This window comes from Schistocerca nitens, chromosome 7 (assembly GCF_023898315.1).
Source record: "Schistocerca nitens isolate TAMUIC-IGC-003100 chromosome 7, iqSchNite1.1, whole genome shotgun sequence".
NCBI classification, from domain to species: Eukaryota; Metazoa; Arthropoda; class Insecta; order Orthoptera; family Acrididae; genus Schistocerca; species Schistocerca nitens.
In genome coordinates, this window is record NC_064620.1 from 118,682,168 (window position 1) to 118,696,347 (window position 14,180).

General features: G+C 40.6%; 1 protein-coding gene across 1 annotated transcript in view; it reads left to right on the forward strand.

The window, feature by feature from the left end:
- The window catches only part of LOC126195386 (mitochondrial import receptor subunit TOM70), a 60,961-nt gene extending 48,812 nt beyond the window's left edge, over window positions 1–12,149 (forward strand). The window contains exons 9-10 of the mRNA XM_049933976.1: window positions 11,092–11,215; window positions 11,318–12,149. Of these exons, the coding sequence (XP_049789933.1) occupies window positions 11,092–11,215; window positions 11,318–11,480 (287 nt within the window). The 3' untranslated portion in view covers window positions 11,481–12,149. The remainder of the gene's footprint in view (window positions 1–11,091; window positions 11,216–11,317) is intronic.
- The last annotated feature ends 2,031 nt before the right edge of the window (window positions 12,150–14,180 follow it).

The following is a 14,180-nucleotide window of genomic DNA, read 5'->3' on the forward strand; positions in this document are numbered from 1 at the left end:
ATGGTGCTACTCAGCTTCTGCGACATTGCTCCCTCTTTAAGAGAACAGCATCTCGGGTGTTATGTCCTCCTAGTCCAGGAACGAGTCATCGGTCCTGCATACTCCGGCTCCTGATGACTGATTCTCGCCCTGGCAGTGATCTTCGTAGAACTTCTTTTGCCGCTATGCTCTTCGTCACCTTTCCGCTTGTTGCCTGTCACTGGAGCTTTGAATTTACCCTGGGTTGCAGGATCCTTATAGGGCTTCATTCGAAAGACGTGGACCATATCTCTGATCTTTTGTCGTCTTGTGTTGGGGTCAAAATCTTGAACTTCATAAGTGACATCAGACAACTGTCTTACAACCTTATAAGGTCCAAAGTAGGAGGAGCTTCTCAGACAGACCAACCTTCCAAACAGGAGTGAAGATCCAGACGAGGTCACCAGGCTCGTAGACAACAGGGCAGTGGCTCTGTCATACCTTCGGCGACCATTTTCCTGAGCCTGCAGTGGGCTGAGTCAAGCTAACTGCTGAGCATCCTCAGCTCTGGTTAACACCTGGCCGATGTAGTCGTCGTTCACATCATCAGGATGTAACAGAAACTCAGTGTCCATCGTCATAGTCGCCTCATGGCCATGCACCAGGAAAAATGGTGTAAATCCTGTGGTGTCTTGTTTGGCGGTGTTGTAGGCAAACGTCACGAAAGATAGTACCTCATCCCAGTTGCTGTGCTCAACATTGACGAACGTTGATAGCACGTCTTCCAAGGTCTTATTAAGGCGTTCAGTAAGCCCATTAGTTTGCGGATGGTAGGCAGTCGTCATGTGATGAGTAATCTTGCACTGGCGGTTTATCTCTGTCACAAGATTTGATTGAAAAGCTTTCGCTCGATCCGTAATTAACGACCTTGGGGCACTGTTTTAATATAATGTCTTCCACAGTGAATTTGGCTACTTCGGATGCTTCGGCTGTTTTCACAGCTTTTGTAATGGCATAGCATGTCAGATACTCAGTGCAAACAATAATCCATCTATTGCAACTAGCAGACATTGGAAATTGTCCGAGGAGGTCAATCCCAACACGCTGGAAAGGCGTTTTTGCTGGTGGAATTGGTATATGAGTTGGCCAGGTGGTTTCTGAGGAACTGCCTTTCTCCTCTGGCACTCTCGACAGTGTGACACATAGTGACGGACACTCCTAAATAAACCTGGCCAGAAAATCTGTTGCGGATTCTATCGTATGTCTTAATAAATTCTAAATGTCTGGCCTCAGGTGTGTCATGGAATTTCTGTAGAACATCTAAGCGCATGTGTTTAGGAATCACTGGTAGCCACCTCTTTTTCCTACAAAGTAATCCATTAACTACCTCAATTTGTCCTTTCACATCCTCTGACCGATTTAAGCCAAGCATAATTTGAGATATCTTGGCATCCTCCTTCTGCTCGGCAGAAAGATCCCAGAGTGCAGCGAGACAGTCACTGTCTTCATCAAAGTCTTGATGGTCTTGCACAGGGTTTTTTGAGGGACAGTTGGCTTCTTGGTGTTTTCTTCCACTTTTGTACACTATGGTAATGTCATACTCTTGAAGACATAGGGCCCACCTGGCGAGTCATCCTGTTGGGTCCTTAAGACCTGTCAACCAACAGAGTGAATGATGGGCATAACAACTGTGCATGGTCTTCCACAGATACTGTTGAAATTTGCACATGGCCCAGATCACAGCAAGACATTCTCTTTCTGTAGTTGAGTAGTTTCTCTCGGCATTTGTAAGTGTCCTAGAAGAATAGGCTATAACCTTCTCTTTTCCATCCAAAATTTGCACCAGAACAGCACCAATCCCATACCCACTGGCATCTGTGTGTAGTTCTGTAGGTACTCTCTCATCATACAGACAAAGTACCGGGTCAGTCGTCAGAGCTTTTCGCAGCATATCGAAAGAATCTTGTTGAGCACCACCCCAGATAAATTTAGCATCGGCCTTTAACAACTCTTGGAGTGGCCTGGCTTTGATACAAAAATGATAAAATGACGGTAATAAGAACATAATCAGAGGAAGCTTCTCACATCTTTAATACTTTTTGGAATAGGAAATTCCGTTATAGATCTCCCCTTTTCTGGGTCTGGCCACACACCTTCATTTGACACAATGTGTCCCAGTATTATGATTTCTTTTGCTCCTAAGAGACACTTGGATTAAGTTTCAGTCCACCTTGTTGGATACACTTAAGAACGGCTGGCCCACAGTCTTTTTATATGTTCATCAAATAAATGTTATCTAAATAACAAAGACACATTGTCCACTTCAGGTGCCTTAGAAGATTATCCATCATCCGTTCAAAAGTTGCTGGTGCATTACACAAACCAAATGGCAGTACCTTAAACTCATACAGGCCCTCAGGGATGATGAATGCTGTTTTCTCACGATCAGTCTCATCTACTTCAATTTGCCAGTATCCCGAGGACATGTCCATGATTGAGAAAACTTAGCCCCCTTCAGACAATCTAGTGTAGCCCCCATCAGACAATCTAGTGGATCTTCAATTCGTGGAAGAGGGTAAACATCCTTTTTAGTTATCTTATTAAGCTTCCTATAATCAACACAAAAGCGCCATATGCCATCCTTCTTCCGGATGAGGACCACTGGTGACAACCATGGGCTCTGCGAAGGTTGAATGATGTCATTCTTCATCATTTTCTCTACATCATCGTGAATTATTCGACGTTCCATGCTGGCACATGGTATGCTCTCTGACTTATTGGTTGGCGGTCTCCAGTGCTAATCCGGTGCTTCACCGTCAATTTGTCTGCTTTGCTCTTCACCTGTGGATTGAAGCATTCAGAGAACTCTTGAAGAATGGCAAGTAGCTTCTTCTGTAGTTCCTTAGGGAGTTTTGTTGATAGTCGAGCTAGAAGATCCTGTCTCATAGTGGTAGCGCTAATTTCGCCCACAGACTCAGCATGGGAGGTTTCTATGACTCTCAGCTGTTCTTCAATTAGCGGCTCAGTGTTTGCTACACACATGCGTCTTGGAAGGCTCTGCGGTTCTCGGCGACAGATAACTATCCACAATTCACCGAATCCATTCTTAAATGTGATGACAGAGCCTGGGATGACCAAGTTATTCTTCAGTGCTATGCTTCTTTTACATTCCACTCTAAGATCCATGGGTTGATGCATGGCTTGACACAGACAGTTAACTTTCTAGTGCTGACTGCAGGAATGATCACTTCATCCAGCACACACAGTCTCCACACATTCGGATGCGCATCTTCCTGTCCACAGTATCTCAACTTGTCTTGCATAATCTTTGGGCAACCACAATCTATAATTGCCTGAGAAGCTTTCAAAAAGTACTATCCGAGAATGATGTCATGATTACACTCTTGTAAGATGACGAATTCTAAGGGCTGTGTATGGACACTTATACCCACACGAGTGGTACATCTTCCTGTAGGTTTTAACTGTTTCCCATTAGCCACCTTCAGCAGAGATGTTTTGTTGTTGACAAATACGGTTTTCTGCAACTGGCGACAGTACTTGTCTAAAATGACTGAATACGATGCTCCAGAGTCCACAAGAGCTTGGGCTGGTCGGCCATCCATGAGGATACCGACGTAGTTTCCTACCATTTTTGTAGTGATCGACAGTGGAGGATTTTTCTCTTCGGTGACCTCACCTCCAAGAAAGGTCGCACCCTTTAGTTTTCCAGGTTGTGGCAGCTAGATGATAGGCTGGAGCTTCTAAACAGTGATGGAGACCTGGTTCAGCATGTTGGCGAGTGTCCTCTCCAACAGCTAGCTTGCGGCGATGATGACCTAAGTCGTCCTGCACCCACATCTTTTTGTTCATCTTCGTCATCCCGGAGTTGGTGTCAGTTAAGATAAGTCTGCTGTCTTGTGGTGCAGGCGTCATCAAATATCCACCACCTTTCTCGACAGTAGCGCACCATATGTCCCGGTCGTTCTCAGTGGAAACATACTGGTTGGTTATCCTGGGTCCTCCAGACGTCAGTCTTCCTTGGTGCCCAAACAGGTTCCTCATGCGGCATTGTAGGAACGTAACTCCGCCTGGGACTTTTTCACCGTTTTAAAGGGAAAAGATGGATGAGAGATTGGGTTCAGTGTCTGTCCCACTCCCTCCCTTATGACCTCTTGAAGCGTCTCGGTTTTATGCCTTCTGAACTTCCTCTCTCACTATGTGGCGAAGAACATTTGTGAAATCAGTTGTTTCCTCCATCACAGACATCGATACGGCGTTTGGAAGCCATTCAAACTTCTTGTGTGTAATTCTTTTTTTGATGCATTGCTTCAATATACTGGCGCCATTTTATGAAGTCGTCTGCTGTCGAAACCTCCTTCAGGAGTTGGAATTGATACATGTCCTCAGCAACACCCTTCATGATATGTGCAACTTTATCTTCCTTCATCATTCTAGGGTCCACTATTTTACACAGCTCCAAGGTGTCTTGAATGTAGGATGCTGTAGTTTCTCCTGGACGCTGTGCCATGCACTTTAATATATCTTCAGCCTTGCACTTCTGTCGTTGTGTGTTGCCGAAATACTTGCACAGTTCCACCTGGAATACTTCCCAGCTTGTGAACTTCTCCTCGTTGTTCTCATACCATTGCTTGGCAGTGCCTTCCAAGAAGAAAAATACGTTAGTCAAGCACATGGTGTCATCCCATTTGTTAAATTTGGCTATACACCCATATACCTTCAGCCACTTGTGCTACTCAGCTTCTTCTGCGACACTATCTCATTTCAGAATGCTAGTAGAGGAAGTGAGGCTGTGCATGTAGAACATGTAAATTATTGGAAGAACATTACATTGTTATGATTGATATAGGGTTAGAGCCCAGAGGTATTTTCAGCATAGGTGAAATTGGCTGGCGTCTTATAATTTACTTCCTGCAGATATGTATTCCATTAAAAGAGAAAAATGACACAGAGGTAAAAAAAAGTAAAGAAAGGATGACTGTGGCATTGTGTGTAAAAAGTAATGGAAGTCAAATGTTGCCTCCACTAATAACAGTAAACTTAAAATTCCCAGATGTTTCAAAAACATAAAACTACAACCTTCAGGAGTAGAACAGCAATGCCTGGATGATTTCTGAAATCTTTGCAAGATTTCTCAGTTATTAAGATGCCAAGATCAATGCAGGAGGAAGGAAAATAGTACCTGTTGTTGACCAATGTCTTGTACAGCTCGAGAAAACATCATTTCTGAGGAACGTCAATATTGTGTTCCTTCCTCCAAACTGCACAAGCCGTCTTTAGCGTCTGGACCCAGGCACACTATGTTAACGCCGAGTACAGGGTAGCTGTTGTGTGGAAGCCTGTTAAATTCCTGAGAGGGAGGAAGTGATGAGAATCAACATTCTATAGGCAAATCATATGTTTGTTGCTACCCGGAATAATGTAAGACAGCAGACTGTGTTAAATTATTTCACAAAGGGTAGTTGTGATCAGTTGCTGTTAAAACTGATCCTGGTCCAGAAGAAGAATGTATAGTATTGTAGCTGTTCCTGAAAAATGTGACATTCCAAGAGTTTGTTTCTTATGATGGTGATGAGATGATTATGACGACGACGACCACGACGATGATGATGATGATGATGATGATGATGATGATGATGATGGTATCATCTTGACTTCCACACCCGAGATGAATGTAAGTGAGAAGTTTGAAGTGCTTGCGAAGGGACAATGAGCATGAAGACGAAAATGAAGAGGAGGTGGAGGAGCAGGAGCTGTTGCACTAAGTTTCGCTGCTGCTGTGCAAAGATTTAATACCATCAGGAATTACTTTTCCTTTCTTGTTGCTGTTGTTGTGGTCTTCAGTCCTGAGACTGGTTTGATGCAGCTCTCCATGCTACTCTATCCTGTGCAAGCTTCTTCATCTCCCAGTACTTACTGCAACCTACATCCTTCTGAATCTGCTTAGTGTATTCATCTCTTGGTCTCCCTCTATGATTTTTACCCTCCACACTGCCCTCCAATGCTAAATTTGTGATTCCTTGATGCCTCAAAACATGTCCTACCAACCGATCCCTTCTTCTAGTCAAGTTATGTCACAAACTTCTCTTCTCCCCAATCCTATTCAATACCTCCCCATTAGTTACGTGATCTACCCACCTTATCTTCAGCATTCTTCTGTAGCACCACATTTCAAAAGCTTCTATTCTCTTCTTGTCCAAACTAGTTATCGTCCATGTTTCACTTCCATACATGGCTACACTCCATACAAATACTTTCAGAAACGACTTCCTGACACTTAAATCTATACTCAATGTTAACAAATTTCTCTTCTTCAGAAACGCTTTCCTTCCCATTGCCAGTCTACATTTTATATCCTCTCTACTTTGACCATCATCAGTTATTTTACTCCCTAAATAGCAAAACTCCTTTACTACTTTAAGTGTCTCATTTCCTAATCTAATTCCCTCAGCATCACCCGATTTAATTTGACTACATTCCATTATCCTCGTTTTGTTTTTGTTGATGTTCATCTTATATCCTCCTTTCAAGACACTGTCCATTCCATTCAAAAGTTCTTCCAAGTCCTTTGCTGTCTCTGACAGAATTACAATGTCATCAGCGAACCTCAAAGTTTTTATCTCTTCTCCATGGATTTTAATACCTACTCCGAATTTTTCTTTTGTTTCCTTTACTGCTTGCTCAATATACAGATTGAATAACATCGGGGAGAGGCTACAACCCTGTCTCACTCCCTTCCCAACCGCTGCTTCCCTTTCATGCCCCTCGACTCTTATAACTGCCATCTGGTTTCTGTACAAATTGTAAATAGCCTTTTGCTCCCTGTATTTTACCCCTGCCACCTTCAGAATTTGAAAGAGAGTATTCCAGTTAACATTGTCAAAAGCTTTCTCTAAGTCTACAAACGCTAGAAACGTAGGTTTGCCTTTTCTTAATCTTTCTTCTAAGATAAGTCCTTTCTTAATGTAGACGAATCAGTTCTAATTGATATCAGCCAACCAGAGTGACAATTTTTGTCACTACAATATGCAGGAAGTATTTAAATTTTTACTGAAGGATACTGGCAAATTTGTAATTAAATTGCGCTTGTATTGCCTAAACATACTTGAATTATGATTCTGGGTCACTCCTTCCATGTATTTAGACAAAGCCTGAATTTAAGGAAAACCCCTGTTTAAGAAAAAAAATATTTCGATCCCCACAGATTCATTAGAAAGAGAGTTTACTGTATCCGTACAAACAGTGCAACGATGTCTGTTGTGACACGGGATGTCAGCACAGTGGCCATTGCTGTGGTTTCCCTCAGTGCAGTTAGAGGGGCACAGAAGAAATGTACATCTGTGGTGGATCAGAGGAAATCAACATTGCATTCGTCATCGTCATACTGACTCAGCACTGGACATGATTGGGTAAAGTACCATTGGGTACACAATACAATCACCTCTGGTTTGCACAGCCAATAATCTAGACAGTAGGCCATGTCCTATCTTCAAGGTCTCCATCACATTTTATTTTGACAAAGTATTGTGAGAACTCTTGCTGGCAGTACTGCACTGACGTATCTCAGTACACATAATGTCACCTGTTGCCTTGTCCAGGACATTCTCCAGATATTGCACACATTGAATCCATGAGTCACATGTTGCCCAAAGATTGGTACACTGCTACTTGGTGGCAATCATGAGCGACGAACTGTGGTATAGTTGCAGCAGCACGGAATGGTGTACCTGAAGCTGACATCAGAGTTCAGTTTGACTTGAAGCAGAGTCTGGTTAGGCACACTCTTGCTGCCAGTGGTGGCAGCTGTGTGTAGTATATTTCACACACTGTGTACCTCCAAGTCAAATTACACATTTAATCATGCATTGTTCGTATTGTACTGTATAAGCACAATAAAGAAACTTACATTATGTACTGTTCTTCCTGGTGCTGCAATTTTAATGGTCTGCCATATATTATTGTGCCTTTGTAATGTATGTGTCGGTGTATTTCTGATCTCTTTTCTTTCCACATAACAGAACCTATCTGATCAAGAATCATCATGAAACCTCACTTGCTCAGCTAGTTCATGCTTTCAAACACTTTGTAGCACATTATCTTGATCTGCAGAAACTTTTTACTAGCTCCCTAAGCTTTCTCATTTGGGTGGTAATCCCATTATAAGGTACCACAGCATGATCCTATTTGAGAGAGCAAATATTCTCCAGGCATATTAATGACAGGAACTCTTTTAAAAAAGTTGAGAATACACTATTTGTACATCTTAGTAAACATTTCAAGGATGTTAACAACACTTTTCATTACTGTAACTTATATAATTTTTATACAGGATGGTTCTATGAACTATTCACTATACACTTACGTGATGCTACAGCATTTGTAATAGTCCCTCTGATGACAAAGAACATCTTAATGCAAGATTTTGAGCATACTGCTTTAACCTTAAAGTGCCTCACCCACTCCAAGCCCAGTGCTCCACAGCCACTCACGAGTTGTTGTTGTGGTTGTGGTTGTCTTGTTGTTGTTGTCGTCGTCGTCGTCGTTGCAGATGCTCTGCTGCTGTTTTTGCTGTTGGACCTTTAGAGTACACAACATCGCGGTCATCAGCACCCTTATGTTGACTGTATGAGATGAATGGGGCTAGAGCACACAATGTGAGGATAGCTTAAAATACAAGATGAGGTCACTTACTCTCCCTTTTACTCTGTGTTATGTGAACTCACCATTCCTCCTAATGATGCAATGGTGCAAGCGAGTCAAGGCAGATTGTGAGAAATGTTGGTACCAGATCTGTATGGCCACTAATAGGCAAGTCCAGAAAAGAAGATTGGCTGATCACAAAGATGACACATGGATTAGCCATTCATCCTCTAACATACTAAAAGGCTTTGACCTAAGAACTTTGGTAGAAGGGAAGACAAAACACAAAATCATAAAACACACGCCTCCTTCAACTCATCAAGTAAAACTGAGGGTAGGTCTACCGGTAGACCAGCTTGTACCCTCTCATCATTATATAAAATACGATGGTTAAATGTAGCAAACTGTAAGCAGCACACCAAATCCATCACACATAGGCAGTTCTTAAAGTCTGAGAAGACAGCCATGGGTCAAAGGGCTGTGCCCTATTTGAAGTCAGATTAAACAGACTTCATCAATTCTGACTGACAAGGAGGAGGACATGATCAATGGTATCACTGTCTCTTTTATTGATCACAACCTATCCATCGCACCCAACCACTGTTCCTTCCAAAGACACATGACAGACATTCACAGCAATGACAGTGCAGCACAGATAGGGATAGTGCAGTTGGTTATGTTGGGAATGGTATATGCCTCCTTGGCCATGGTATCGGCTAACTTATTCCCACAGATATGCATATGTCCTAGTACTCAGCAGAATTAGACCTCCTTTCTTTGTCTTTGTAAGTGCAGGATGGTGTGGATGTTGTGGACAAATCTATCTGCTGGGAACATTTACTGGATGGTCTGCAGGGCACTAAGGGAAACAGAGCAGATGAGGAATTTGGATCCATGATCACGTTTCATCTGGTTCCAAGCTGTAAAAATCACATAGAGTTTGACGTCAAACTCAGTAGAGACAGACAGAACGTGAAGGCATAGATAGGAAAAATGATACAATAGCTATCAGACATCTTGACACACAATATGTGACATCCACATAGATTTATTGTGGCTTCAGCTATCATTGATTTCTGTGATATTATAATTATACTATCTAACAGTGTCTCATAATAGATGAATAGTTTTCTACATCAATAAGTTCTATTGCACTTTTACTACCATAGGCTCATAAATCCATTCTCCTCTGCATCAGCTGTAAAGTTCTATGTCTGTGGTGTGTGTTTTAACATACCTAACTCTCTCCAGTGTTCTTCATTGTAATGTATGGAGGTTTCAATTTAAACAGGATCATCATCTTTGTTACATTGTCTCCTGACTACAGCTTTGTTCATTTTTCTTTTTCCACATTTATTTGAAAGTTCTGTGATGACCCAGTTGATATTACGTCAGATTCATGCTTGCTTTGTGGAGTATGATGGAAGTAGTTAAGCATTAAGAGCCCACAACATTTTACCTTAAATAAGCTTTATTACAGCATGCTGGCTTAAAAATTGCCAGGCATCCATATTGTTTCAAAAACATGCCCATTGCTTCCTGTACACTTCCACCTACAATCCCATGAGCTTGCACATTGCAGTAGTGCCTCCAACAGTTTGGCCCATGAAAAACTTGGCTACCAAGCTGAAAGAGCTTGGTGGCCAGTGCTAAACATCAACAGAGCAAGACTCAGCTGTGCTCTGTCCAAATGTCAGAGGTGAAAACTTAGGGGGTGGTTAACATAATCAATATGTGCCAACAAATGTCTGTGCTTCTGTTATGGTTAGCCAGTATCAATCCTTCCCTTCTGTGGGAATGATGCACTCTATTTGGTAACTCACAGATGTACTGTCCATATTATCCACGAGGCGAGATGGAGAGCCAGTAAATCGTATTTGCTAACCAAATAATATTCTACGAGGCTAGTAATATATTCAGCCAGTGCCAGCAGGTATTTTAAATAGTGAAGTAAGGACATTCAAGGACAGTTTGTATTGTTTGTATACTGTGTCCTATCCACTTTGGGACACATTAATGCCTGGCACACCTCTCAGCACTGTGAATTTTCGAACCTGTGAACAAGGTAAATATGCAGTATTGTGAACCGTGAGTTTCAGAACACACAGTTTTGATCAGCTGTGAATAACTAGTGTGCTTGTTTGTGTGTCAAAAACTTCAGACTTACTTAATTCCATAGGGGAAAAAGTTTCAGATAGACTTATTGTGAATTTTACAGCCAAATTAAGAATAAATTATCTGTTTCCTGTTGACACCCTTGAGTACCCATTATGTGGTTGTTGTTTTCTTTGGTGAAGAGAATACTGATATTTGGCAGTTTTGTGAAGTTTGCTGCAGATTAAACTCCAGCAGTACATAAACTTATTAAGCTCTGTTTAGTTTGACATAAGGCAAATAGTGATCTGTCTTTCACACTGTATTAGCTGTTTAGTGTGACAAATGTGATAGTGATTCAAACATCATGTCTGCTTTCAGGTTTGCTGCAGTTGCAATCTACAGGTGATATTAATAAAGCCATAGAACTGATCAGCAAAGCCCTGAAAATGGATGATCGGTGTGAATTTGCCTATGAAACTCTCGGAACAATAGAAGTGCAAAGGTTGGGTTATCAATGCGAAAATTATTTATACACTCAGATACTTAAGTGGTGCATGGAATGATTTGTGTGTTCTTTTATAAATGCTTTGCCTTTATGTTACAGGGGTAATTTGAAACGAGCCGTGGAGCTATTTGATAAAGCCATTCCTTTAGCGAAGACTGAAATTGAGATGTCCCATTTATTCTCATTGAGGGATGCGGCAATTGCACAAGCTACAGTTGCGGAGCGAATGGGCATCAGTATTGCCTCCGGTAATCAAAATTAGTGGAGGTGTGAATTCTTAGTGAGAAAGATAACCTGACTGTGACCGTGTGCAGTATTTGATAACATTATAAAAACTCAGGATCCTCCAAAATAAAAACATTGTTATAGCTACATGTTACAAATTTGATTTAAGCCAGCAAAAGACTAGTTTCATTGGAGTTCGTCTTCATTACTTAATTGTTCATGTACTTACAGATAACTGGAATTTCCAGTGCACTTAAAACATCTCAGTGCGACTTGACAGTTATTGTTCTGATACTGTAAATAATCTCAGACAATGAATGCTACACCTCATCTGCACATAGTCTGAAGGATTATTGTCACTGTTTACAAGAATGAGAAATATTTTTTGCTTATTGCAAACATTGTTCAGAGAATTTATAAAAGCTTAAGTTTTTTTCAAGTCTTCATCATTCCACCATCAGTTGCATAGTAGAAAATTTTTTAGAGTGAAGTAGTGTGCGTGTGTGAGATTGAGAAAAATAAGTTGTGTTCAACAAAATTGAACTATGGAACAAGAGCTTAAGAAAGACTTACTAGATTTCAGTTTATATTGTAGCATTATTAAAGCTCACAAGTATGTGTTGCATTTGTGTCCATGTACAGTCACTACAAAAACTGTTTGTAAATTCTTTATTGCCACACACAATAAAACACATATTTGTGTGAATGTGTTTTTTGACCTGAAATCTCCATAATATATGTAACATACCAATACCCTGTCTGAAAAAAATTTCCAGTTTTCCTCCATCCGTTCTCTCAGTGCCTTAAATTTATGTGGTGTAAACAACTTAAGAGTAAGTCAAAATAAAAGGTGCAGAAGCAGCAGTAGCAAATACCTTCATTATGTATGTAAATTACAATTCTTACACAGTGAATTCTCATTGCAGTTGCAATGTTTCATGTAAACAAACCTTCATCCCTGAAGGTTTTATTGAGTTTGTAAGAGTCAAATTATTTTAACATACCTCAGTAGTTAATGGGAGGCTGCAAAGACAAAAATAAATAGGACTAACCTTAGCATTATGTTTTGAGCTGTGAACTGAAAGTTTTTCATTTTAGTTTCTGACATCACACACACTAGTTCTATTCTGGATCTAGCATCACTGTAATAAATTATTATGTTTTTGTTAACAGCATTATTCATTTCTGGTAAGTTTCAGCATGTAGAATTAATATGGTTAGACCTCTTTAGAAATATTGCATTTCAAAAAGCTATATTAAAACAAATGTGTCCGCAGCTCGTGGTCGTGCGGTAGCATTCTCGCTTCCTGCGCCCGGGTTCCCGGGTTCGATTCCCGGCGGGGTCAGGGATTTTCTCTGCCTCGTGATGACTGGGTGTTCTGTGATGTCCTTAGGTTAGTTAGGTTTAAGTAGTTCTAAGTTCTAAGGGACTGATGACCATAGATGTTAAGTCCCATAGAGCTCAGAGCCATTTGAACCATTTGAAAACAAATGTGATGATCATAACAAATTATGAAAGTAGTTTTAGGTTTTTGATAGTCCATGGCTGACCATACTAAAATAATTTGACAGGTGTGTTTAAAATGCTCCATTTGCTAGACTTAAAACACAAAGGCCAGATTTAGTAACATGTTCTGTACAAAATATGCTTTTAAATTACAGAAAGATCAGTATAACAGAAACTAATAATTCAGAATGTTGTAGCTTTCTGATCATTTCAATCCATTTATTTGATAATCGTTTATAATAAGTAAACACTAAAGTGTTCTCTGCAATAATCTAGGAAAATCAGACACACCATGAAACTATGAAAAACATACTATATTTGTATCTCGTTATTAACTGATTCTAAAGAAGAATCACTTGGGCAAACTATAAAATTACAGAGAGACAGAATGGCTGGCCAGTACATTCAGGTTACAGAATTCCAGTACTGCTGATATACACAAGCAAGTGAAAAACCATTCCATTCTTTCAGAAATATTTCCTCCGGGAGGAAAGAGGACTAGGCTGAAGGGGACCCACCTGTTGTGAAGCTGAGGTGGAAACCAGGATGGATGTTGAGCTATTAGAGAGTGGGTCAAATATATTACATTGGTAAGCACCCCGTTTGCTATTGAAAATAGATGTTGAGCTTCACCTGTGTGTGCCAGTCAAAGATCCTCCTACTTTGTATCTTGCCCAACTACAATATGATGGCCATGTACTGAATTCAAATGAAAATATTCTCCAATTCTGTGCTCACATGTGCCTACTACGTCTCATGTTCCAGATTTCTGGGGAACAATAATGTAGGCTGTTTCAAGACTAGTGAAAAAAGTGATAATTTTGTTGTATCATTTCAAAACTTTCCTGTGATCTGGACATCGACAGGTTAATCAGAAAATTATTTTGCTCATACCGTCAATTGTTGTGCAAGAGAATGCAATGAGATGCAGCAAAAATCAAAGATTTGGTGCTGTGTTAGCTAAACCTTTACACATATGTACTTCATAAAATCAAGTGCTGAAAACAATACAGATGCCTCTTGAGCAACACTGACACTGTTTGCTCAGACATGCAATTACTAATAAATGTTACATGAACAAAGCCAGTACTTGCTAAATACAAACTGATATTAAACTGTGTTATGACACACAAGAAATAGTGCGAGTGTCAGAAAGAATAGCAGCTTTGAAACTTACCACACAGTCATAAAATAACAATCATACAAATATATGCCCCAACAGAAATGAGT